Consider the following 27,895-nt stretch of genomic DNA (forward strand, 5'->3'; position numbering starts at 1 on the left):
GGAACGTGAGCACGTGTGTCTGTGTGCGTGTGTGTGTGCATGTGTGTCTGTGTGCGTGTGCGTGTGCGCGTGTGTACACGGGTGTGGGGAAATGCAACGTCACATCACCAGCCCCTCCAATGCAGCTACACATTCAGCTGATTTTAGCACATTAAGAGAGTTACTTTCCAAACACAGAGCCTTGTTTAATGAGAAGCACAAATGAAGGATTTCATTGCACATGTGGAAAGTCTGATCCCCATTTTCCATTAAGTCGACACAGACAACAAAATAGGAATTACACAAGTCCCTTAGGACTTCCCCCTTTCTTGGGAACACATTTACACAGACTGTTTTAATTAAAGGGAATGTGCCCAGAATATTAAAGGCAAAAGGAAAGAAAACCTTTGCATTGTACAGTTTGAGTATAATCTCTATAGCATATTTCCACTTAATTTTTCTATTATCATAGGGGAAGAAAGAAACCTCCTTTTAACAAGACTGAACAAATTTGCACCAAATGTAAAGCATTTTTCAGTGTAAACCCTGGCAGCTGTCTTTTCTTTAATGCAAGTGCCTGACTTCGGCTCTGCTCTCCCAGGGACCCCGTGTGAGGGGCCCAGCTTGTACCATCACACTGTCGTCCACACACCAGAGCCGGGAATCCCCTACCCCCGCCCCTCGCCAGCTCAGATGTCTTAGACATCTAGGTTGATTTCAGTAACTGATCATTTGGGCCACTTGTTTTTGCTCTTCCTGGGCTTTAAGTTCCCGCCTTATGTTTAAATTGACCAACAAAGAGGGATCCCTGGAAACCCAAGCCCCCTCCCACCTCAGTGAAAACAGGCCCCCAGGGCCCTCTCTCTCTGCCGGCCACCTTGGTCTCACTGTGTGACCAGGTCTGCTGTGTAATTTCCAGGTCCTACCAGTAGAGAACCTCTACTTTTTCAAAGTTCCCTCAGGGTTACTGCCCAGGGCGTCTTGCAACCACAGTAAGAACCAAGAAGGCTGGAGCAGCCGCAGTGCAGGTGATGGCCGAGACCCGCACAGAGCCCATTTTCACAGGTATCTTTTGCCTTCATCTAGATTTGCTTTATGTCTTTGGTTAAATATTGAAAACCAAGTAATAAGCTATTCTTTTAACAGTGGCATTCTTTAAATTCCAGAAAAATATTTAATGTCAATTGTTAATGTTAGTTCTAGTCATTAACTATATTAAATTTTGTTGAAAATAAAATACAATCTTTATACCACTAAACGCAATGGTATTTTATTTTTATTTATTTATTTTTTTACTGGCGGCGCACGCTTCATTACGACTCGCCTGCTTGCTTCTCCTGTTCAATCGTTTCTTTCGAAGGCAGTGGATTTTTCTCTTGCGTTTCCGTTTTCTTCAATTTCGACTTATCGAACTTCTCAATCTCAGCCATATCGGGTTTGTCAGACATGGTTGCAGAGGGCGCCGAGCGAACTGCGAGCGAGTGAAGTCGAATCTGCGCTGTGGCCGCCGCGAGTGGTATTTTAGGTAACTAATGAAGAGTTGACTCATTGGAAAAGACCCTGATGCTGGGAGGGATTGGGGGCAGGAGGAGAAGGGGACGACAGAGGATGAGATGGCTGGATGGCATCACTGACTCTATGGATGTGAGTCTGAGTGAACTCTGGGAGTTGGTGATGGACAGGGAGGCCTGGTGTGCTGCGATTCATGGGGTCTCGAAGAGTCGGACACGACTGAGCGACTGAACTGAACCGAACTGAAAGAAGTTACTATTTACAGAGACTTTGCCCAGAAAAACCTCCACTGCCCATTAGGTGAGACCTACTGATAGAGACCTCTGTCTCTCTCTCTCTTTCTCCATCATTTAAAAAAGCCAATTAAAAAAAACTTTCAAATCAAATCTTTGAAGTGTTGTCCCTTTGATGGACACTTTTAGTCCTAAGAAACAAATTAGTGGTGGTGGTTTAGTCACTCAGTTGTGTCCGACTCTGTGACCCCACGGACTGCGGCCCACCAGGCTCCCCCGTTCCTGGGATTCTCCAGGCAAGAACACTGGAGTGGGTTGCCATTTCCTTCTCCAATGCACGAAAGTGAAAAGTGAAAGTGAAGTCGCTCAGTCGTGTGGACTGTAGCCCGCCAGGCTCCTCTTTCCATGGGATTCTCCAGGCAAGAATACTGGAGTGGGGTGCCATGCCCTCCTCCAGGGGATCTTCCCGACCCAGGGATCAAACCCACATATTCTGCATTGCAGGTGGAGTCTTTACTGACTGAGCCACCAGGGAAAGTGGTAAAATGGATGTAAAACAGTATCATGGAAGTTTGATTTTAATTTAAAATTTTAATTAATGTTCCTAAATAAAATAAACTTTTTGGTCAGATTAATACAGGTTAATGGGTTTCAGTTGAAAGTGGTTCCAGTTTATTTCTGTGGTAACCCTGTCATTACATCAGGATGTAAAATGGAAACAGGCCATAATATATTTTTATCCACATAAATATTCAAACATGCAAACTAGCTGCAGGGAGATCGTCTGTATTTGTTATTCTTGCCGTTTCAAGTCAAATTAATTGCTATCACTAGTGTCATGTGAGGTTATGCAAATTTAATCATTCTTTGCAATACAGTTGTGTTATAACAGAAATAATTTGTTTTCTCTGCAAATTAATTAGTAAGATTCAGACATGTTAAATATTCATTCACATAAACTTCTGGGGAATATTAGAAAATGATAATACCTCCTAAAAAGCCTTAGTGTTAACTGCACCAAGAATCTGGGTTAATAACGAGGGAAATCCAGTGTTTCTGGTGTCTCACACCCACTTCATCGTCATTCACAAGCGCCGAGTCCTTTAAGGCCAGGACCAGTCACACGTGGGCATGGCCATCGCCCAGCAGGGGTCACGGGTGCTGTGGTCACAGCCCCTGCCCCGTCCTCAACTCCCGAGGAGTCCTGCTTCCTGACACGTGTTCACCTTCCAGCACAGCACGGGGGTGGGATTTTTATACTGAAAGATGGTACAGAATACTCAGATTAAAAAGCAGCAGTCTGGGGAGCACTGACTCAGCCCCATGTTTACATGGAGGTGCTGTGCACCTTGCGCGGATGCGGGCCGGCCTGAAATAACCCAAACAATCCTGGCTCGGCAGACAAGCAGACACGCAGTGTCCCCCCAGGAGGAGGCAGCCTTCCGCCACACAAGCGTCACTTCAGATCAGAGGGTGAACTATCAGAAAATGTTATACACACCTCTACACTCACTGCAAACATGTATGTGATCCTCTAGGTCCTTTGTTGGAAAAGCTCTTTGGTCCTCACTATAAAGCCCAGAATTGCTGGTGCTGGTTACTCCAGCCGTGGTCCCGTGACCCAGAGTCGGAGAAGGAGAAACTGCCCTTCACAGACCCGAGCGCCCAGAGCATCCTTCCGCCGTGTGGTCCACCGTCGGCCGGGTCTGCTGTTTATGAACCACAGCATCCTGCTCTGGAATTTACCACCGGGTCTGACGCGTCAGTCACCTCTTGCTGTCGGTGAAGAATGACCTAAGCCGACTCTTTAGCTGTTTCACCACCTGAAGTTTACACATTGTGAGCAGACGAGAGTGCCAGCGCGTGCATCTGAGGCGATCCAGACGAGCTTTTCCTCCGGTAATTCAGGGTTAAGGTAACTCATCCAGGAAGCCTGCCCTTCAGTGCGGAGCTCACCAGCACCCTGAGCGATTGGTGCTGCAAGAGGAGCTAAGTGGGGAGACAGATACCTGACCCAGAGGCGCCGAGAGACGGGGCGCTGGGGGAGAGGGCGGGAAGCCCTCGTCCAGCCTCCGATCAAAGTGGGGAGACAGAGGCCTGACCCAGAGGCGCCGAGAGACGGGGCGCTGGGGGAGAGGGCGGGAAGCCCTCGTCCAGCCTCCTATCACTCACTCTTGGCTCAAAACGGGGGAAAACTCCACCAACTTTGAAAATAAAGATGACACCATCTGAAGAGCTGTGCTGAGGTTCCATCCTTAGAGGACACGCAGGGTGCGTGGAGCCCCACAGCCAGCAGACTTGGTAGGGACGCCTGCTTGGATCCACGCAGAGGCCCAGCCGCTGTGGCTGCAGGTGGGAACGCTGCGGGGGCTGACTTGGGGGGGGGAGGACACAGAAGCCCCTGCCTCACCTGTGACTTTTTGCAGCAGATGGCTGCCATGGGATGGGCGGGGTGGGGGGGGGGTACTCAGCGGCAGGCCTGGAGGACCAGAGCTCTGGGCTCCTTGACAGCTGACTCCTGTAGGGAGAAGCCCGCGGGGACAGGGTGGGGAGGGTGGTAGGCGGCTGGGCAGAAGCGGAGTCCTGGCGTCGTAGCAGCTCTCCCACAGGCTCTGCACCCCCCACCTGACCGCCTGCCTGCATCCTACCAGGCTCCGTGCAGCTCTGCCTGGCGACCAGCAGGCTGCCGTCCAGCGCCTGCTCTTGGGGCTTCTCCAGGGTCCCGCCTGTGAAGCAGTCAGTCCAGGGAGCACTGGCTGGTTCCTGGGTCCGGAACAGGGACCTGCCCAGGACCTGGGGGGTCGTCACCATGGCGATGTGCTCCCCTCCCAAGGAGCCCACAAAGGGGGCTGAACCACCATCAGAGCAGCTGCAGACCAAAGGGCTGGAAGGTTGATAAAGTGAAGTCGCTCAGTCATGTCTGACTCTCTGCGACCCCATGGACTGTAGCCCACCAGGTTCCTCCATCCATGGGACTTTCCAGGCAAGAATACTGGAGTGGGCTGCCATTTCCTTCTCCAGGGGATATTCCCAACCCAGGGATTGAACCTGGGTCTCCCGCATTGCAGGCAGACACTTCACTGTCTTAGCCACCAGGGCAGCCCTGGAAGGTCAGTGATATGCTTTTAAAAACAAACATTCTCTTCACTTTACGAGAAAGTTTGACCACAGACACCATTGGGATGGGCTGTGAACAGCGGCATTCCCTGAAGAGGTTGCCCACTTCCTGAAGCCTGGTACGTGGACTCCTCGGGGGGACAGAGGGCACGCGGCCTCAGAAGGAATGCCAAGGCAGGAGCTGCGGTGTACATGGAGGAGACAGAACCAGAGGGGAGGCAAGGAGCAAGGGGAAGAGAAAGCTTCACACTGAATCAGCCAAATCCATTAATTAAAGAAATCTCACAGGTGCGGCAAGAAGCTCATCACCGATCTTGTCTGACGGCTAAACTTCATGGAAGCGAGACACCAAACGCAGGTGAATGTGCTGGAGAAAAACAGCACACAAGGCCTCGGGGGACCTCACACCCCAGGAGGCTCCGCAGTGTCCCCGAGCTCCGTTTGACAGATCTCGAGGCCGTGCCGCCAGAAGGCAAAGTGTGGCGACACAGTGTCTAAGCACCTGTGACAACCACATACCCAGGGCCAATGTCCGGCCAACGTGGGAAGCCCCCGCCCCACCCTGACCCCGTGGCAAGGACAGTGAAGCCACAACTGGGCACGTGACCTCCCTGCGCCTTGCCCCCCCAGCTCCAGGGTGGTGCCCCAACGTTGCCTAGGTACTGGAACATTCTCTGGACAGCAACCTGAGCAGTTTTTAATGTAAAACTTCTGACCCTGCTTTGGACCACCCCCAAACAACCCCCTTGGCCCCCTCAACCCCTTACTCATAAATAAGACCCAAGTCCCTTTCCAGGACGAGACGCTGAGGACCTGCCCCAGCCTTCCATCCCTCCTCTCCTCCCCAGCTACCCTCCCCAACTGGCTCCCCCTGTTTCTGAGCAAACAGGCCCATCGACCCTTCATCTTGCATCTTTTACAAGTGTGGGATGCTGCCCGGCAGGGCCTGCTCACACCTTACTCTGCTTGATTCAAATATTTGCTTAAGCATCATCCACGGAGAGATTTCCACTGACCACCTTGTAACAACAGAGATGCTCCGTCCACTGCTCGGCACGCCCCAGCATCGTTTAATTTTCTTCAGGGCAGTGGTCACTGTCTGAACGTGTATTGTGATCTGTTCACTGACGGCCAGTTTCCTCCCACTGGACACAAGTGTACACGAGCAGTGTCTGCCCGGAATGCCCAGAAGAGTCTGATCCATACAAGGCGGCCATCGAGAGCAGGCGGGTCGGTCTGAGGATGAATAACTGAATAAACGGTTTTATATTCTGCTCTGACCTCTGAAACTCCAATATTTTGGCCACCTGACGTGAAGAACTGACTCATTTGAAAAAACTGAAAGATTGAAGGCGAGAGGAGACGGGGATGACAGAAGATGAGGTGGTTGGATGGCATCACCGACTCAATGGACATGAGTTTGGGTAAACTCCAGGAGTTGGTGATGGACAGGGAGGCCTGGCGTGCTGTGATTCATGGGGTCACAAAGAGTTGGACAAGACTGAGTGACAGAGCTTAACTGAACCGAACGGTTTCCAGCCGCCCAATCCTTAGATGCAACGCCAGGTGGACATCAGGATGCTGACCCCTCTGGTCCCCACATGAAGCAGGAGAGAAGCCCTCCAGCTCCAGGTCCCCTCTGGGGTGACTGCAAACCTGCCTCCTCAGGGAGGGGACCAAGCCAGGCACAGCCCTGCGGGAGGGTCCCCAGCCCTGCCCCTGAGGGTCTCACCCCCAGGAGAAACCCTAACTCGGTGGGCTGCTGGGTGGGGTGCAGGTTACTGGGTTATCAGCGTCTCGTGCACCTGCCTCACGTGTGTGGACAACTTCCCGGAGCCTGGGCCCCTGCACACTGAGGACCCTCCTGACACCGACACATGCGGCAGCTCGGCCAAGGGTCCCCCTGCCTGCAAGACGCACGTGTCCTGAGCCAAACCCTGAACATGTGAACTTGGTGAGGCCATCCCAGGTCCGAGATCTCAGCTCACTGAGCATTTAATTCAGGAGTGCAGGGTGTAGAACACTCACAGTGAAGAGAGGAGGGCGTGGGTGGGACAGTCACAGCAGATGAAGGGGCGCCCTGGCATGGGGCGGGGCTGCTCCCCAGCCTGGCCGGGGCAGGATGTGGGGATGGAGAGGAGGCCCGGGCGGGCGGGATGCAGGACCCAGGACCCAGAGGTGCAGGAGGCAAGGAAGACCTGGTTGGGAGACTCACTGGGTTTGAGATGCTCGGGACGCTTCCTGGAGCTGGAGAGCAGAGTCTGCTTTCCGGGAGAATCGTGTCTGCATATGCGGGCCCTGCCTAGGGGACCAGACCCAGGGGGCTGCAGACACGGAGGAGGTGATCCTGTCACCCTGCAGGCCGCCTTGGCCCATTCACACCTCCGCAGAGAAGGGAGATGCTCTTCCTGAGCTGAGCAGTCTTTTTCTGATTTTAATCTTATTCCTGAGAGGGTAACAGGCAGGAAGGCCAGGGGTCTCCAAATGGAGCAAATAGGTCGCCTGTGGCAGACACGTTTCTCTCTCTTAAATGGCAGGAGGAAGCCAACCACAAGTGTTAGATCTTCTCCTTCTTTACAAAATTAAAGGGAGGTTTCTCTTACATTCTGTGCTGCCACGACAACACCTGGCTCCACCTGAACTGAACTTTCTCAAACCTTGAGCTAACCAACGCATTTTCCTTACAGAAATGTGTGTCGTAAGCTATGTTAAAGAACTGTGTATTTACCCCGGACTCTGCGTTTCTTCAAGTCGTGAGGGCTCTGAGTTTTGAGACATCTCCTTTTTCTAATTAGCAGCCTGCTAGTAGCTAAAGAGGAGCAGGGGCACTCTTTCTGCCCCCTTCTGACGTCTATGTCAGAAGCCTTCTCTGTCTCTTTTACACTTTAATGAAACTGTATTACACGAAAGCTCTGAGCGATCAGCCTTGTCACTGAACCCGGACTGAATTCCTCCAGGGGCCAAGAATCCCAGTGTCTTTCACGGCTCAGCAACAACCTTTCATTCCCCTGTTCTCATCCTTTTCTGAAACATATTCATACCCACAAATTTAAAAATTTACTTACAAAAAAGAACTAAGAATGTTCACAAGCAGATTTGAGCAATCCTTCCCACAATCATTAATCAGCCCGCCAGATGGTTATGGTCACCCAGAAATGACTATACACTCCGAGTTCAGCAACAACTTGATTCATTCTCCTTGCAGACCCTCGATCTAAACACAGGGGCCACTGAGCCCTGCAAGCTCTTCAGCTGCATAATTGCAGCACTTGCCTTATCCAACAAAAGGATGTCAGTCCAACAGAAGTATATGCTTCTTTGAAGTGCTTTGAAAACCTTGAAAAAGAACGGCCATTTGGCTCAGAGACCTGGGTCCTCATGGTTATAATTAAAGCCATATTTCCTGATAAGACTGGAATCCTTTTGTGTCACCAAGAAGAGCAGCATAGGAGGGCCAGGCTCTTGTTTTTCCCTCCTAGCAACGGCTGGGGGCTCTCCAGGAAAACCATCCCCTGCGGAAGGCAGGTGGCTTTATGGGCTCAGGACCCTTAATGCCCACAATGTGCGATCCACCTGCTGTACACTTTAAGGGTGGGCTTTGTGACTCTGCTGGAAAGAGGGGAAACTGCAGTCAAGCTGCATCCTGAGTGTCCTTTTGGTACAAAAGAGTCTTTATGCAGAACACACGTGTTGTTAAAACCTCTTTTCTGCACGACTGACGTCAAAGCCACAATGGGGGCTTCACCTCACCATGAACAGTCCCTGCAGGAAATCAGGACCGTGAGACCTCTGGAAGCATGAGGCCCGAGGTCACCAGGCTGTGCCAGCAGGCCCCCTGCTGATGTGGACCAGGTCTGAGCGTCCTGGGGGAAAGCGTGACTTGTTCCCCCAGCCTAGGAGTCCAGGAATCTCATCCAGGACCTGTCAACACCCTGGCCCTCGACCTCATCCCCTTCAACACTCAGGCTGGCCCTCGACAACGTGGGCTTCACGTTCGGGGCCAGGTGTCCGTCTGCCCGGGTCAGGCAGGATCACCTCCTAGACCTGCAGGAAGGACCTGATAGAAAAGGCAGATGGGCGGCCCGGGGAGCAGAGGAGCCCGGAAGAGCTGGATTCAAAAGTACCATGAAGTGAGTTTATCAGAAAAATATGCACTTTGATGTAAAGCCACCTGCCCAGTACTCACTCGCTCTCACCCTCAACCCTACACACTCTGACCTCCCGGGAGAGGCAGCTCTTCCCAAAGCCATCATCACCGTTTCAGCACCACGGCCAGCGGCCTCCCTGCCTGGCCCCATGGCTGTGACGCGATTTTACACCCAAACCTCGTCACACTGACCCTCCTTTCACTGCACCCACCAGAGGTCTGTCTTTCCTGAGAAATCACTGCCATGTCCGTGTCTCCTGGGGTCAACGTGATGCCACACTGTGGGTCAGTATCTCTCTTAAGGGCTGGCGGGATCGGGGATGAGAGCGCAGACAGCTGTGAAATAAGACGGCAGGCGGATGGCCAGGCGACACACACAGCGGCTATCTTCCCGCTGAAAACAGAGCTCTATACTCCAAACTGCGGCCATGCACACACGGTCATGCGGCTGCTTTTACCTGCGAGGTCTCTGAATATCTTCGATATGACCACAGGGACGCTGTGTTCCACGCCGCCCTGGAAGACAGGCACAGGGGTGCAGTGAAGTCGGATTGGGGACCTTCACAGGGAAGTGTCGGGGGAAAAGCAACGCATTCATACCTTTATGCTCAGGCCCAGGCCGCCCACAGGCTGTCTGCGAAGCGTAACAGTTCTGTGCTTTAAAAAATGTAGAAAACAAGCCCAGTTTAGGTTAAAATGGACAATCAGGAAGTGAATGCAAAATGTATACATTAACTTCTTTATTAAAACTTCAGACATATGGGGGACATATGTATACCTATGGATGATTCATGCTGATGCTTGGCAGAAACCAACATAATTCTGTAAAGCAATTATCCTTGAATTTAAAAATTTTAAAAAACTTCAGTAGCCATTTATATTTCCAAAGGGGAGCTGCCTAATCACTGCAGCAACAGCACCATTTCAAACCTGCACTTGGCAGAGCTACAGGGAAACAGACGGCCTGGTAAGAAACAGCCGCACCGTGCTGGTTTAAGATCCACCCCGAGCTCCTGTAAAGTCGGTCATCTCACCCCGTTCTGGCTCTGAGGGATGGAGGCCCCGTTCCCAGGCAGCAGATGGGGAGGCTACAGAGTGCATGCTCAGCCCTCCATTTCTAAAGTCTGTCATCTCCCCTGACCCCCAAAGAGGCTGCCTGCGCACCGTGCTGCTCTGCACAGCTCACCATTTTCAGATCAGTCGTCAAGTAATCGATGCTAACTTGTGAACGATCCATCATTTCACGTCCTGACCCAATTTAAAGCTGCCAGTGCTGACGAGAAGCCAAGACTAACCCTGCCGTGGCTGACGAGTCGGTCACGCCACCTCTCAAGTGTTCCAACATGTAAGGTGTGTGTTTGGTCTAAACTGACTATTTGTCAGTGAACAGGGTTGGCCAAGGATTGATGAAGTGGTGTAGGAAGCGTGTTCACCTCCAAAAGTAGCAATGGGAATAATAAAAAGGATGCGCATTGCTTTGGTAATTTCTGTAAAAATTGGAGAGATTCACAGCAAATACGCTGGCATATGGCCAACATGGAGGGTAATTACTTAGGGTTCTGCTTACTACTTTTCAAATGTTGAAAAATTACATAATTAAAGGAAAAAATTATAAAATGTTTAGTAGACTATGCAAAACACTTTGCTATTATGATTTTACTTAAAGTTTCACTGAAAGACAAATTTTTGTGTCTTATTTGCACACTTATATGCACACTCACACAAACACATATAAACCATTATTTATTCTATCCTTAAGCTAAACCACAGTGTAAACTTTTATAATGAATTTGGCCCATCTATTCATTCTTTGTGGGCTTCCCAGATGGCTCAGTGGCAAAGAATCTGCCCACAATGCAGGAGATGCAGGTTCAATCCCTGAGTCAGGAAGATCACCTGGAGGAAGAAATGGCAACCCACTCCAGGGTTCTTGCCTGGAGAATCTGTGGACAGAGGAGGCTGCCTGGCTACAGTCCATGGGGTTGCAAGAGTCGGACATGACTAAGCACACACACACACATTCAGTATCTCAAGGTTTTCATGTTCTCAAAGCCAATCTGTCCTTGTTGAAGAGAAGACTATGGATTGAGTCCACACACATTTACTGGGCGAATGCACGGTGCTGAGGGCCAGGACCAGGGCAAATTCCACAAGAGTCAGAGTCGCCGATGTCCCGGCAGCTGGGAAATTCCTAAGAACTCGCTGACAATCCATCCTCCACTTGTTGCGAAAACGCTGCCCGCCCTCCTCAGAGAGCGTGAGACTGGCCTCCCGGTTAAACCCTCAGCTCCCGCCTCCACCCACAGGCGGCGCCCAGGTCCCCCCTCAGGACCGACCCCTGCTTTCCAGGACCCCTTCTGTGTCTTTCGGACCCATTTACACGCAGGCCCCCCCAACTATCACCAGTCCTTGCCTGTGGAAACAATTCTTCTGGAAATGACCCACCCAAGGAAAAGGGCGGTGGCCCCTCTAAGGCATGCAGACTTCAAACAGGACTGACTCCTCAACAGCACGTGTACAGGGCTAGCTGGCGATTGCCACAAGCAGGGTTTCTCCCAACTCAAAGTAAGCCAGTCAGTCACAAGCCTTGAGGTTGGCTCGGGGCCAGCATACAAAGTGCCCAGAACACAGAGAGAAAGGTTCTGGGCCCGATTCTAATTTCTCTGATCACTCTGTAGATCTGTGATACGAGCGGGACAAAACCTGTGAAGAAGGCCAAGCACACAGGACACAAGCGATTCCAGAAGAGAAACAGGAGCAGACGCCCCAGGACCTGCCTGAGGTCCCTCATCATGGGCCAGAGGAGCAGGGGACGGACGGGGAGAGCAGGTGTCCCCCAGGGCCTTCGGGGGACGGACGGGGAGAGCAGGTGTCCCCCAGGGCCTTCGGGGGATGGACGGGGAGAGCAGGTGTCCCCCAGGGCCTTCGGGGGACGGACGGGGGGAGCAGGTGTCCCCCAGGGCCTTCGGGGGACGGACGGGAGAGCAGGTGTCCCCCAGGGCCTTCGGGGGACGGACGGGGGGAGCAGGTGTCCCCCAGGGCCTTCGGGGGACGGATGGGGAGAGCAGGTGTCCCCCAGGGCCTTCGGGGGATGGACGGGGACAGCAAGTGTCCCCCAGGGCCTTCGGGGGACAGACGGGGAGAGCAGGTGTCCCCCGGGGCCTTTGGGGGTCCCAGACCCATGTCCTCCACCAACTCTGGGCTCGCCGGCGTCGGGTCCTGGCTCCCGTGTCCCATCTGCCCTCTGCGTCTCCATCACTACAACCGCCAGCTCCCTTGCTGCGCCAGGGCCCCCTAACCACTCACCTGTCTTCTCCAGCTCATGGTTTTCATTCCTGAGATTTCTTTAGATCTACTTTGCAGCTCTGGCTTTTTGTTTCCAGATGTTATCTAACTGGTACACTGAGATTCCAATTTCATTTATTTTCTTTATTCGCTTTCGCTGGTTTCACAAAGGCTGGATCGCTGTATACAATCTCTCCTTCCTCTGTCAGACTGTTAGAACCTTCTGTTTAGTCTTCAGACACAGTGAACACACGCCCTTCACGTGACGCACTTGGCTCTCACAGCTCGACGTCTCTGCAGACCCACCTCTGCACCTCCGCTCGCGGTGGCTTTCTTCCCTGGCGAGAACCCGGACTGGGAGTCCTCTCAGGCCCCAGTGGAGAGCGTGCATGTTCCTCCAGAAGGCCTGCACCAGGCCTGCGTGCACCAGGGCCCCCTGAACCTGACACCACCTAACTGCATTTTCAGCAGGAGGATTTCAGGCCGCACGGGAAGCGTGAACCACAGCACGAGACCCGAGTGAGGGGCGGTCGGGATGAGTGTCCTCAGGGGCGTTTGCCTGGCTTTGTCCCTCCTCCTTCAGAAGCCAATGCTGGCCAGGCAAGAATTCTTTCGCGGGGGGCACTGTCTTCAAGCTCACTCTCTCCCCGTGTGACTTGGGACCTCCTCCCTCTGGGTGGACGGACTACGGTCAGTCGTTTCCCCTGGCTCAGCCCAGGGCCTCCTCCTGAGGTCCGCTCTGCCCGCGTTGCCCAGCTCAAGCTGGGCAGCAAACACCAGTCCAGGGACTGGTCCAGCTGGGCTCACACGGTGAACTGTCGCCAGAATTGCCAGTGTCTCGCGCCGCCTGCCCTTCTCTCCTCTTGCTGCTCTGGGTGCGACCTTGAGAAGTGACGGGCAGCACTAGATCCTCAGGCAGCAGAGCAGCAGCTGCGTGCTGCCGCAACCCTGTAATGAACCCTGTGAGCTCACCAACAACTTCTGCCGTTTCTTCCCAAACCGAAGGTATGGAGTTCTCTAAAATACATTTCAGCCATAAATGTGCGGTGACTTAAAGTGCCAGATACAACACAGAGATCTTTTCAATTCTTTCTCCCTGTCACTACTTTTTACTCCATCACCGCATTCATTCAAGCCACAAATGTAACCTTACAATTTAGAAAAATAAAATAAGTCAAATGTACAGACACAACCATAAACATAAAGCAATCTAAACAAAAAGTCTGAAACATAACAAGCCAGCTTCTTCATATGGCAAAGCACATTCTCTCTTTAGGAGATAATTAGAAAACCCCGTCAGTCAGTTCAGTCGCTCAGTTGTGTCTGACTCTTTGCGACCCCATGAACTGCAGCACGCCAGGTCTCCCTGTCCATCACCAACTCCCGGAGTTCACCCAAACTCATGTGAATCCAGTCAGTGATGCCACCCAGCCATCTCACCCTCTGTCGTCCCCTTTTCCTCCTGCCCCCAATCCCTCCCAGCATCAGAGTCTTTTCCAATGAGTCAGCTCTTCGCATGAGGTGGCCAAAGTACTGGAATTTCAGTTTCAGCATCAGTCCTTCCAAAGAACACTCAGGACTGATCTCCTTTAGGATGGACTGGTTGGATCTCCTTGCAGTCCAAGGGACTCTCAAGAGTCTTCTCCAACACCACAGTTCAAATGCATCAATTCTTTGGCGCTCAGCTTTCTTCACAATACAACTCTCACATCCATACATGACCACTGTAAAAACCATAGCCTTGACTAGTTGGCAAAGTAATGTCTCTGCTTTTGAACATGCTATCTAGGTTGGCCATAACTTTCCTTCCAAGGAGTAAGCGTCTTTTAATTTCATGGCTGCAATCACCACCTGCAGTGATTTTGGAGCCCAAAAACATAAAGTCTGACACTGTTTCCACTGTTTCCCCATCTATTTCCCATGAAGTGATGGGACCGGATGCCATGATCTTTGTTTTCTGAATGTTGAGCTTTAAGCCAACGTTTTCACTCTCCAGTTTCAATTTCATCAAGAGGCTTTTTAGTTCCTCTTTCCTTTCTGCCATAAGGGTGGTGTCATCTGCATATCTGAGGTTATTGATATTTCTCCCAGCAATCTTGATTCCAGCTTGTGCTTCTTCCAGCCCACGGTTTCTCATGATGTACTCTGCATAGAAGTTAAATAAGCAGGGTGACAATATCCAGCCTTAACATAACTCCTTTTCTTATTTGGAACCAGTCTGTTGTTCCATGTCCAGTTCTAACTGTTGCTTCCTGACCTGCATATAGGTTTCTCAAGAGATAGGTCATGTGGTCTGGTGTTCCCATCTCTTTCAGAATTTTCCAAAGTTTACTGTGATCCAAACAGTCAAAGGCTTTGGCATAGTCAATAAGGCAGAAATAGATATTTTCCTAGAACTCTCTTGCTTTTTCGATGATCCAGCGGATGTTGGCCATTTGGTCTCTGGTTCCTCTGCCTTTTCTAAACTCAGCTTGAACAACTGGAAGTTCACGGTTCACGTATTTGCTGAAGCCTGGCTTGGAGAATTTTGAGCATTACTTTACTAGCATGTGAGATGAGTGCAATTGTTCGGTAGTTTGAGCATTCTTTGGCATTGCCTTTCTTTGGGACTGGAATAAAAACTTTTCCAGTCCTGTGGCCACTGCTGAGTTTTCCAAATTTGCTGGCATATTGAGTGCAGCACTTTCACAGCATCATCTTTCAGGATTTGAAATAGCTCCACTGGAATTCCATCACCTCCACTAGCTTTGTTCGTAGTGATGCTTTCTAAGGCCCACTTGACTTCACAATCCAGGATGTCTGGCTCTAGGTGAGTGATCACACCATCGTGATTATCTGGGTCGTGAAGATCTTTTTTGTACAGTTCTTCTGTGTATTCTTGCCACCTCTTCTGTTAGGTCCATACCATTTCTGTGGGCTCGATAAAGGACAGAAAACCCAGAGATTTAACTATTCGGAGTGCCATGTTGATTGGAAGAGACAGGAATACAAATGAAATATAAAATCGCCAATTCTAGACTCTGATGTTGAATCAGCAGGTCTGAGAATCTGTGGGTTTTATAAAAGGGTAAACTCAGCTTTCTCTCCCTCTTTCCTGATAAGAACATCCACCCAGGACAGATACAGTGCTTATTTTTTCAGCAGTTTCACGAACACTAATAGAGGTCTACTCCTTAATCCTGTCTTCTCAAACAGACAATAAAGAGTGTAAGTGCAACCCAAGGTGTAAAGCTCAGTGCAACTGGGTCAGGTTCCAAGAGAACCAGATCCCCTCCAGTCTCACTTGTGAGCAAGTCCTCGTCACAGAGCCTGTTGGTTGTGAAGCAAGCATGAACCTCCCACTGACAACAGAGCTCGAAATGTAAGGATCAGTCAGCAGCATTATTTCTGTTAAGAAAGCTGACCTTGGAATTGAAAGCACCAGTGTGAGCCACCCCCGCAGGAGTGGGGTGTCTGCCCTTAGACTCTGACAGGCCTTGCGGCCCCAGTGACAAGCCGACCCCTGCCTGATCTCACATGGGTGGTGGTGTTGTTCAGATGCTCAGTCGTGTCCGACTCTTTGCAACCCCGGGGACTGCAGCATGCCAGGCCTCCCTGTCCTTCACCATCTTCCAGAGTTTACTCAAGTTCATGTCCATTGAGTCGGTGAGGCCATCCAACCATCTCATCCTCTGTCATCCGCTTCTCCTCCTGCCCTCGATCTTTCCCAGCATCAGTGTCTTTTCCTAAGAGTTGGTTCTGCCCATCAAGTGACCAAAGTATTGGAGCTTCAGCATCAGTCACGGACGGGGAGACGCAGTAAGTGTGTGTTGAATCCAGTGATGCGTTTTTCATCTCCTGGGACCCACATAGGGACTCAGGGTTCAGTGAGGTGTGAAATCCACACTCATTTCTGCTGCTGATCAGCTGGGGAATAATTATTCCATCTCCCTCTCCTGCAACTCAGAGTAATTTTAGATGATGGAAAATAAGTGCTCTCCATCAGGTTTCCTGTTGGAGGTTAACATTGAAACACTCAGCAATATGAACATAAGAGAATCACTGTGTCCTGACACCCCCAGAGGTGCTGCATGATCTGTAGAAATAGCCATGACTGTTGCTGGAAGTTGTCTTTTTCATTCTCCAAACACATGATAAATTCTCAGGTCAAAGTTAGTTTTATTTTTAGTTTTAGTTTTATTTGTGAGGAACACAGGTTTCAACTGTTTCTCCAATCAGTGGGATTGAATTCCAGTGGGATTCTGAGTCTGGTGTAGAGAAGGCATTCTGATCTCAGGAGCTGAACATGTTCTTCTTGGTCCAAAAACGTCCTCTGAGTCCACCTCACAATTACCCAGCCCAGATACACACGTCGATTCAAGAATATTTCACTCCTTTCCTACAAATGAGGCTTCCTCTGGAAGCAGCAGAGATCAGTAAAGATGGAGCCAGGAGGCTGACAACATAACCTCGGAAACCACCCTTTGATATACAGCAGGCAATTCCAACATCAAGCTTCAGGCACCAATAAATCACTTGAAACCATAAACATAAATTTACGAACATACACCCATTTTTCTTATGAAGGAACCAATAATTTTCATCAAGAAGGTAACCTTGGGCAGAGAATCTGACAATGAATTCTAAAAAGTATAATTTATTTTTCTTGGACAATACACAAGAATCTGTATGCAGGTCAAGAAGCAACAGTTAGAACCAGAAATGAAACAACAGATTGGTTCCAAATTGGGGAAGGAGTACATCAAGGCTGTATATTGTCACCCTGCTATTTAACTTATGTGCAGACTACATCATGAGAAATGCCGGGCTGGATGAAGCACAAGCTGGAATCAAGATTGCCTGGAGAAATATCAATAACCTCAGACATGCAGATAACACCACCCTTATGGCAGAAAGTGAAGAGGGATCAAAGAGCCTCTTGATGAAAGTGAAAGAGGAGAGTGAAAAAGCTAGTTTAGAACTCAACATTCAAAAGATGAAGATCATGGCATCTCGTTCCATCACTTCATGGAAAATAGACGGGGAAACAGTGGAAACAGAAAAGCTATGACCAACCTAGACAGCATATTGAAAAGCAGAGACATTACTTTGCTGACCAAGGTCCATCTAGTCAAGGCTATGGTTTTTCCAGTGGTCATGTATGGATGTGAGAGTTGGACTGTGAAGAAGGCTGAGCGCTGAAGAATTGATGCTTTTGAACTGTGGTGTTGGAGAAGACTCTTGAGAGTCCCTTGGACTGCAAGGGGATCCAACCAGTCCATCCTAAAGGAGATCAGTCCTGAATGTTCATTGTAAGGACTGATGCTGAAGCTGAAACTCCAATACTTTGGCCACCTGATGAGAAGAACTGACTCATGTGAAAAGACCCTGATGCTGGGAAAGATTGAAGGCAGGAGGAGAAGGGGATGACAGAGGATGAGAAGGTTGGATGGCATCACCAACTCAACGGACAAGAGTTTGAGTGGACTCTGGAAGTTGGTGATGGACAGGGAGACCTGGTGAGCTGCAATCCATGGGGTCGCAAAGAGTCAGACACGACTGAACTGGACAATATAGTATAGAAACATTACCTGTTTTTACTATAACTTATCTGAAACTTTCTACTGATTTCAAATTCACCATTAAGAAAGGTGACACTTTTAAGTGGTTACAGAATCACCCTGGCTGCTTCCTCCTGATCCCTCTCCACCCACGACCCATGGTCCTGAGAACACGTAGAAGATAATCAGCAAAGGGAAGGTCTTGTGCAGCTGAGCAGGAGGCCGCCCTGCCTGTTGGAGAGGGGCACTCTTGGCTCCAAGGGACTCTTCTAAGAGCTAGAGGAGGCGGCTTTGCAGGATCCATGGGGTGGGGTGGGGGTGTCCTTGAGATGCAGAACCAGGGCCTGAGGATCCAGGGGGAGCGTCCTGTCTCCCACCCTCATTGTGAGGCTCCACCACCCTGGATGTGCAGGGGATGCCCTCAACCCAGGCCCGCAGCCAGAATGGGGGCAGGACCTGGGTGGGGGGGCAGCCTTGGGCTCCAGGACAGAAGGAGGAGGACGCCATCTAGGGGGAGACATGCTTGTGAGGACATGGAGGCAAGGTCATGGCGCGCCCTGATGATAGCACATTGACCACAGGACTGTGGACAGACCAGGTGGAAGCATCCTGCCCACATCATCTCTGCGGTAAAGGTTACAAGGACTCAGAAATCCCACAAACAAGGGGTCTCCAGCGCCCCTAGAAGAGCCAGCCCACCTGGGGATGGCAGACCTTGGGGTACTTCCAGAATTCTTCCAGAATGTATCCATAGCCACTTAAGCCCACTGGGAGGAAAATAGGAAACTTCAAATATAACGTGTTATATATTTAATACATCATCTGCAGTAGTCTCAAGTTAAATTTGGAGATAAAACTTGAAAAACCATTATTTCCTAATCTTTATTCAATATTCTAAAACATCCAATACATGTTTCTTACCTTTAAGAACATTTCACTTATAACTGAAGCCAAGAAGGACCAAGCTTTATGTGAAAACTCTATTTGCATCCATGGAGGCAAGGACAGGTGGACGCTGAAGAGCACATGCTGTACTTTCTCTGCCTGTGGTTCCGGGCAGAAACCCTGGAGTTCTTACTCCTTCAGGAAGGAGACGAACTTGCTCATCACAGCTTTCTAGTTTCCCATGAGAATATGCTCAGTCTCATGGTGTGCTGTCTGGGGATGTTTTTAATATAAAGCTCCTCAAGGAAAATATATTAATAAAGAAATTAAGAAAGCCACCGAGAGACCAAACAATATGAACTTGGAAAGGTACTTTGCTCTGCAGCAACGTGGGCACCTGGACAGGGCTGAGGTCCATCCGGCCATGTCCCGCAGGACCCCCGGGAGCCCCTCTCGTGGATCCGCGTGACACGGTCTAGACAAGCCCTGGGGCTGCAGACACGGAGGCACTTACGTTTGCACTGGGACCGCTGCCACTAACACAGATGACATCCTGTTTCTGAATTGTCAGTACCTCTTTCGTCAGCTTCAGGCGGACGTCATAGGCGTGGCCAGACACTTCGTCGTGCAACAAGGCGATCCCAGTTTTAGTCTGAAACAGAGCAGAGGTGGGAGGCATGAGGACAGAGAGCAGGGACCCTGGCGAAACGCGCCTGAGTCTGAAACAAGCTGTGTGTTCACCACACACCCACATGTCTAACAAGGCTTTGATTCAGTTCAGTTCAGTCGCTCAGTCGTGTCTGACTCTTTGCGACCCCATGGACTGCAGCACACCAGGCCTCCCTGTCCATCACCAACTCCTGGAGTCTACCCAAACTCATGTCCATTGAGTCCGTGATGCCATCCAACCATCTCATCCTCTGTCGTCCCCTTCTCCACCTGCCCTCAATCTTTCCCAGCATCAGGATCTTTTCTAAGGAGTCAGTTCTTCGCATCAGGTGGCCAAAGTATTGGGGTTTCATCTTCAGCATCAGTCCTTCTAATGAATATTCAGGACTGATCTCCTTTAGGATGGACTGGTTGGATCTCCTTGCAGTCCAAGGGACTCTCAAGAGTCTCTTCCAACACCACAGTTCAACAAAATCGTGGGATTTTTAAAATATTTCTTCCTGATCAGTTTTTATAGGATTTGTATAAAACATGTTTTTAGTAAGTGAAGAATGGATGAGTCAGAAAGTCATCCCGGATAAACTAGAGAAGTTGACTCCTCCATGTGGAGTCAGACGTGCCCCAGGCTGAGCGGGGCCTGGTCAGTGGGCGGCACAGGTCACGGGAGACCATTGGAACAGCCACCCCATCCCCCGGGGCCTGCACAGAGCTCTGGCCAGCATGGCCTCGGACACAGCCTGGCACCTGGGGGAGGGGAGAGGACAGGTAGGATGCTTGGCGAGGCTGTCGGGGTCTGGTCCACCGCCCAGGACCAGAGGACAGTCCCAGGGCCTGCAGAGCCCCAGCCAGGCCCAGGGGGCTGAGCGCCGGCCGGGGCCCTAGGGGGCTCAGCACCGACCAGGCCCCGGCAGCTGAGCGCCGGTGGGAGTGAGGCTGGAGCAGAAAGAGTGGGACACACGGGGCCCAAGGGCAGGGCAGTGGACGCCGATCCGTGGTCAACACAGAGCTTTTCCTGCTAAAGGAACTGCACACTGAGAACAAAGAAACGGTAATGCGGTGTGAGTTCCTCTTACAATAACTGAGTGGGATTGAGATTCCTGCTAAAAGACCTTCACTGCAGATAAAAACAGAATATTTAATACATGTCTCGGATCAAAACAGCATTATATATCACCAACATTGCTGTATATACAGTAGATAACCAACGGAGACTGCTGTTCAGGGAACTATAACCCAGTACCTCTCAGTGATCTAGACGGGAAACTGAACCACTTTGCTGTTTCCCTAACACACACACAACACGTGAGGCAGCTGCTCTTGAACCTGGGGCTGCGCGGGGGGCTCAGCAGCCAAGACTCTGCCTGCAAGCGCGCGAGACGTGGGCTCCACCCTGGGTCAGGAGGGACCTGGAGAGGGAAATGGCAGCCCACCCTAGTATTCGTGCCTGGAAAGTCCCATGGACAGAGGAGCCTGGTGGGCTACAGTTCATGGGATCGCAAACGAGTCAGACATGACTTAGCGACTAAATAAAAAATTTTTAAAAATACTCCAATATGAAATTTTTTCACAGGGTCAGATTCACTGGTTGTGATTCACTGAGGACTGTGTCCTCACATTCTCTACAGCGGAAAGTGAGCATCTAAAGAGAACACCAAAGCTCCTTCTCAATGAAATTAATAAACGTCTAAACCTCCACAGGCCAAAGGTGCAAGAATCACGCTCTCGGACACAAATCACAGCAGGGTCCTCTATGACCCACCTCCCAGAGTGATGCAAATAAAAGCAAAAATAAGCAAATGGGACCTGATTAAACTTAAAACGTTTTGCACAACTAAGGAAACTATAAGCAAGGTGAAAAGACAGCCTTCAGAATGGGAGAAAGTAATAGCAAATGAAGCAACTGATAAAGAACTAATCTCTAAAACATACAAGCAGCTTATGTATACCAGAACATAAACAACCCAATCAAAAAATGGGCCAAAGAACTAAACAGACATTTCTCCAAAGAAGACATACAGATGGCTAACAAACACATGAAAAGATGCTCAACATCACTCATTATCAGAGAAATGCAAATCAAAACCACTATGAGGTACCATTTCACACCAGTCAGAATGGCTGCGATCCAAAAGTCTATAAGCAATAAATGCTAGAGAGGGTGTGGAGAAAAGGGAACCCTCTTACACTGTTGGTGGGAATGCAAACTAGTACAGCCACTATGGAGAACAGTGTGGAGATTCCTTAAAAAACTGGAAATAGAACTGCCTTATGATCCAGCAATCCCACTGCTGGGCATACACACTGAGGAAACCAGAAGGGAAAGAGACACGTGTACCCCAATGTTCATCGCAGCACTGTTTATAATAGCCAGGACATGGAAGCAACCTAGATGCCCATCAGCAGATGAATGGATAAGAAAGCTATGGTACATATACACAATGGAGTATTACTCAGCCATTAAAAAGAATACATTTGAATCAGTTCTAATGAGGTGGATCAAACTGGAGCCTATTATTCAGAGTGAAGTAAGTCAGGAAGAAAAACACCAATACAGTATACTAACGCATACATATGGAATTTAGAAAGATGGTAATGATGATCCTGTATGTGAGGCAGCAAAAGAGACACAGATATAAAGAGCAGACTTTTGGATTCTGTGGGAGAAGGCGAGGGTGGGATGATTTGAGAGAATAGCACTGAAACATGTATGTTACCATATGTGAAACAGATCGCCAGTCCAAGTTTGACACATGAAACAGGGCCCGCAAAGCCGGTGCTCTGGGACGACCCTGAGGGATGGGATGGGGAGGGAGGTGGGAGGGGTTTTGGGATGGGGGACACACGTACACCCGTGGCTGATTCATGTCAATGGATGGCAAAAACCACCACAATATTATAAAGTAATTAGCCTCCAATTAAATAAATAAATGAATAAGAAACCATAAAAAATTTTTAAAAAATCACAGTGGAAATAAGAATGTATTTTGAATGGATAATGAAGTTACAGCTCTTTGAAATGGTGTTTCAGAGAATATTTACATCTTTCAATGCATTTTTATTTTTAAAAAGCTGTTGAAAATTGATCTAATCTCAGGGTAGCCAAGGGCCTGTTTTTGTGAATAAAGTTTTATTGGAACAGCCACACCCACCCGGTTACTCTTGTTCATCACCGTTTTTATGCAAATATTACTACATTTGTTTTAAAAGCTGAATCCACCGTTAGAATTCTTTTACAAAGTAAACTCTAGGGCTATACAGCTTCATCAGTGAATTCCACATATTTCAAGAAAAAAAAATTCACCGTCTTTGAGGAAAAACTAAAAAGGAACACCATTTAACTTGTATAAACCCAAGCCAAGCTGGACACAAAAATCCAGCAAGGAAGTTGTAACAAAGTAAATTAACTTATCTATCACCTTCTTGAACATAAATGCAAACATCCTAAAGAAAATATTATCAAACCAGACACAGAAAAATATAAAAATGAAAACACGTCTCGAGCAATGAACAAGGAAGGGAATGTAGCTTTTCACCTGAATGTCAGTGTCATTTACTCTGCGTAACACTCACCCACCAGGGCCTAGTGAGACCCCCCAAACCTCAGGGCTCCTGGGATCTGGAGGGGCCTGCCTGGCGCCTCTCTGTGGGCCTCCTGCGGCTGCAGTCACTCGTGGGGACGGCAGTCGAGTGGGAGTCAGCTCGGGTGGCAGGTTGGCCCCCAGCTGCTCCCACGCTGCCAGCAGCAGACCTTGGGCTGCGCCAAGGCCGCCTCCCCCTGGCCGCTCACAGCAGGCGTCCCCCGAAAGGCTGACCCGAGAGAGGAAGAGCCTGCCCAAAACTGGGGCCGCTTTTTCTGTAAGTCAGCATCGTCACTCCTGCCCAGGGCTGTGGACACACGCCCAGCCCGAGATGGAGGTGGGGCAGGACCACCCGGGGCAGGAGGATGGGGCTCCTGGGAGCCCCCACGCCACAGCTCAGAGCACGGAGACTCTTGCAGGATCGCAAACAAGCCTCGAAAGACACCTGACAAACGTCATTCACAACGAAGCCTTCTAATAAAAGGCACCTTCCCCGACCTTCCAGGAAACCTCTAAATGAGACTCAGAGCATCGGTGATTCTGTGTTGAATACGGAAAACTTCCTCCTGGAGGCTGAGAGAGATGCTCACTAATTTTGTGAGTCTGTAACAGAGAGGCTGGTTGCAACCTCTCAGTAAATGTCACTCTAGAAGGTGAGATGCTAGAATTCTCAGTGCCCTGCTGGGATGCAAACTTCTCGGTTTACCTCTGTCCACCTTGAGGTAGGGAAAAAGACTCCTCAGGGCATAAACAATTTACAACGTTAACAGTATTCATAGATGATAATAATGTCCATAAATAGGGCCAGAGAATTCACAGATGATAATAATGTCCATAAATAGGGCCAGAGAAACGTACAGACATCTGAGAAATTATGGACGTCTAGAAATACGGATGGATAAAAGTGAACTCTATCAGTATGACTCATGCCTTTATACACTAGAACCAGGAGAAAAAAAATTGAGAATACCTCTCCCCCTAAATCATTAGATATTCAAGAATATGCAAAACAACATGCGTACTTAAAATGAGAAAATTTAATCCTTCATTGAAAAATACCAAAGAAATACTGATTAAATAGAGAAACGCCTGTGGATGGGAAACTGTCCCCAAACTGGTCTACACAGTCTCTGTATTCCACCCAGAACGTGAATCAGTCTAGACCTTGACAGAAAGACCCTGATTAAAGGGAAAACAAGGCCAGCAGCAGCTGCAGCGCTGCCAGAAAGGAAGTGGTGGGAGGTTTGCCACTGGTTCTAACATGGATTTTTGTTCATAATTTAGCGTCTATGAAGTCAAGGAGTGCATTACAAAGGATGTTCTTTCAACATTTCGTTGGCAGCCTTACTCTTCATAGTCGAACATGAAACAGCAGGGTATGTTGGTGTTCACTGCATCTTGCCCTTGAAGGAATACAGCACTGTCGATTTATAATAATTGAAATTGTGGGGGGAAATGACACAGAGTTTGGAAAAACGACCACAAGAACACAGGAGAGCCCAGCAGGAGTCCCTCGGGTGCTGGCAGGCGTCGCTGACGGTGAGGAACAAAAAATAAACACCATCGGGACAACGATGAACTCCAAGAGGAAGCTGTAAGCTGGACCCTTACTCTATTCCAGGTGTGTTAAAGATGAATTGAAGATTTCAATAAATATATTCTTGGCTTAGGAAGGCTTTCCTAACAAGGCACAAAAAGCAAAACTACGTGGGAGAAACCGTCACACGCACTCCGGCTGAACGCTCTCCGTCCAAGCACCCGCTGAGGGTGATGCACATGGCCCCGGGCGGAGGGACGGGGGCCTGGGGAGAGGGCAGCGTTGCAGGGACCACACCTCCGGGGCTCCTGCCAACGCGCGCCCACCCGCTTTCCGTAAACCTCTGAGTTCAAATGAACATCGGCATCAGCTGAAAATCCACCTGCCTCGTTGACTGAAAGCTGACAGAAAAATAAAAATGAACACGGAGCAAACTCAGAGACCATCGCGTTTGTGGGTGGCCGAGTTCTATCCACCCCCGAGGCCGAGCTCTGTCCACCTCGGAGGCCGGGCTCTGTCCACCCCAGAGGGTCGAGATCTGTCCACCTTGGAGGCTGAGCTCTGTCCACCTTACCGAGATCTGTCCACCCCGGAGGGCCAAGCTCTGTCCACCTTGGAGGCCGGGCTCTGTCCACCCCAGAAGCCAGGCTCTGTCCACCCCAGAGGCCAGGCTCTGTCCACTCCGGAGGGTCGAGCTCTGTCCACCTTGGAGGCCGGGTAGAGTTCTGTCCACCTTGGAGGCCGGGCTCTGTCCACCCCGGAGGGTCGAGTTCTGTCCACCTTGGAGGCCGGGCTCTGTCCACCCGACCGAGATCTGTCCACCCCGGAGGGCCAGGCTCTGTCCACCTCGGAGGCCGGGCTCTGTCCACCTTGGAGGCCGGGCTCTGTCCACCCCGGAGGGTCGAGCTCTGTCCACCTTGGAGGCCGAGCTCTGTCCACCCGACCGAGATCTGTCCACCCCGGAGGGCCAAGCTCTGTCCACCCCGGAGGGCCAGGCTCTGTCCACCTCCGACGCCGAGCTCTGTCCACCCTGGAGGGCCGAGCTCTGTCCACCTCGGCGGCCTGGCTCTATCCACCTTGGATGGTCAAGCTCTGTCCACCTCCGAGGCCGAGCTCTGTCCACCCAGGAGGCATCGTCAGCGGAAGAGTCGAGGGGCGAGATGTCTACGCTGTCATGAGTCCTACCTCCTCGGAAATGACGGCTTCCGTCACTTCTTGTGAACTGATACTGCCATCAGGTGTGATGCCAATTTCCAAGGAAAGATCCAAATTATTTTAATTTGGGACACAAAGAAGGGAACTTTGTCTTTGAGGACACAGGGCTTCCCTGGCATCAACAGATTCATGGGATGAGTAGATCCACCCTGAGGCTGGCAACAGGGGAGAGAAACTCCACACGGAGCCCCAGGACTTCTCTGGGCCTGGGGACATAGGAGCCGCAGGGAGAGGCTGGGGCTGGTGGGGCTGGGGCCGAGCTGTGGAGGAGGAAGGGAGGAAGGAGGAGAAAGGCTGAGGCCAGGATCTCAGAGACGTGCGGGTCCGCAAAGAGGCATCCTGGCCAAGCTTCAGGGACCACTGCCCGGGGGTCCCACACGTCACAGGCAGGAGGAGCAGGGTCTGGAAACTCCCTGGGAGACTCTCGGGGCAGGGAGCTTTGAGGATGACCCAGCTGGAAACAGGAGGAAGAGAAAGGATCAGCCTTCCTGGGGGCTGGAGGCAAAAGGCAGGGAGGGGGCGACCGTGGGTTCGGGGCGGCACGGGGCCCGTGGGCAGCTCTGGGCTGGAGCCAGGGCCCCTGACCTCAGCTCCCCGTGACTGACACCCTCCCCTATCCATCCAGTCCAGAGCCCCGACCCAGGACAGCCTGACGGGGCTCTGCAGTGGGCAGGCAGTGTCCAGCCAGCTTTCCACACATGGACACGGGGGGTCTAAACACACACCTGTCCTTCCACAGGGAGGAAGGAGCCCGGAGACTCAGTCACTGCCCGTGGTGGAGAGAGCCTGGAGACACAGCCTGCTGCCCACAGGGAGGAAGGTGCCCGGAGACACAGCTGCTGCCTGTGGTGGACAGAGCCCGGAGACATAGCCTGCTGCCCACAGGGAGGAAGGTGCCCAGAGACACAGCCGCTACCCATGGTGGAGAGAGGCAGGGCTTGTATGTTTCTATGATCCGAGGAAAACATCAGATAAACTACTCTAATCGTCGGCTTCAAAATTTGAGTCAGACTTTAATCAGCGAAACTGACCTCGTAACTACCACTCGGGTATCAGATTCACCCCCACCATCCATCCCCATGACTTTACAGCCGTCAAAGGCAACAAGCGAGATCTGTCAATAAAGACCTACTTAAGATGCATTTTTTGAAGGGAAAAAAGGTAGGACTCTTATGCTGTTGAATTATTTCTATTTCTGTAAAAATAGACTGCTATAATAAGCCCCAAAGATCAAAAGACTCAACAAAATGGAATACCATTTGAATAACTTGGATTTGACACACAAAAAGCATTTCAGTGTTATTTAAAATAGACATCTACTTCCTTAAAGTGCATTTTAAAATGAAATCCAATTGTGAGAAAAATCTTAAAAAATAGAGACGTGTACACGCATTTAAGTCATAAAAGACATTGAAACAATCACAACAAAATTAAGGAATTACCATTTGTTATTACCAGATTCAGCTGTCAGTCACTCAGACACTGTTGCTGAAGTTATCAAGACAAGTCTTTATATACTATAAGCAGGGATTTATCTGACCCCAAAAGTGAGAGTGAAGACTCTCATTAGCACTAGGAGATATCGTTGCTTCCAGCAAGCGGTCTACACCAGGTTCCACGTGCTCTCCAGGAAGTTGCAGGTTTGCAAAGAGCAAGTGACTGTCAGGCGAACAGTCTGAATAAGGATTTCAGTCTGGAAAAAGGTAGAAACAAAATACGGGCTCATTTGGAAAGAGCAAACAGTCAGTGGGAACGGAATGCGCCCCAGGCGTCTAAATGTTCCGAGTGTGCCCGGGATCTCGTGGAGAGGACTCTGACGATAAAGCAGGCACACACTCCTCACTCTAGGTGCCGCGAGCTGTCGTTACTGAATGCAGCAGGGTTCAGCTGAACTTGAGCTGCAAGTGTCAAAACATTCATAAGGCTGAGACACTCAATAACTAAGTCCCTCAGAAGACAGGTTCTCCTCTTTACTGCACTGAATTTCTTTGCATTTTAACTCACAATATTACAAAAGAAAATGGCACAAATGCCTAGTTGGGATGCTACTAAGCTTCCATGCACTGGAGAAGGAAATGGCAGCCCACTCCAGTGTTCTCGCCTGGAGAATCCCGGGGACGGGGGAGCCTGGTGGGCTGCCGTCTGTGGGGTCGCAGAGTCCGACACGACTGAAGCGACTTCGCAGCAGCAGCAAGCGT

The 27,895-nt window shown here is 50.2% G+C and overlaps 1 protein-coding gene across 1 annotated transcript in view; it reads right to left on the reverse strand.

The window, feature by feature from the left end:
- Positions 1-22,534, reverse strand: part of SNTG2 (syntrophin gamma 2) — a 77,697-nt gene extending 55,163 nt beyond the window's left edge. Inside the window, exons 1-5 of the mRNA XM_027550246.1 lie at positions 22,517-22,534; positions 20,112-20,300; positions 19,213-19,350; positions 9,589-9,645; positions 9,447-9,504 (exon numbers count right to left, since the gene is read on the reverse strand). Coding sequence (XP_027406047.1) covers positions 9,447-9,504; positions 9,589-9,645; positions 19,213-19,350; positions 20,112-20,300; positions 22,517-22,534 — 460 coding nt within the window. The remainder of the gene's footprint in view (positions 1-9,446; positions 9,505-9,588; positions 9,646-19,212; positions 19,351-20,111; positions 20,301-22,516) is intronic.
- Positions 22,535-27,895: the final 5,361 nt, after the last annotated feature.

The sequence above is a fragment of the Bos indicus x Bos taurus genome, chromosome 8, assembly GCF_003369695.1.
Source record: "Bos indicus x Bos taurus breed Angus x Brahman F1 hybrid chromosome 8, Bos_hybrid_MaternalHap_v2.0, whole genome shotgun sequence".
In the NCBI taxonomy this organism is placed as follows: domain Eukaryota; kingdom Metazoa; phylum Chordata; class Mammalia; order Artiodactyla; family Bovidae; genus Bos; species Bos indicus x Bos taurus.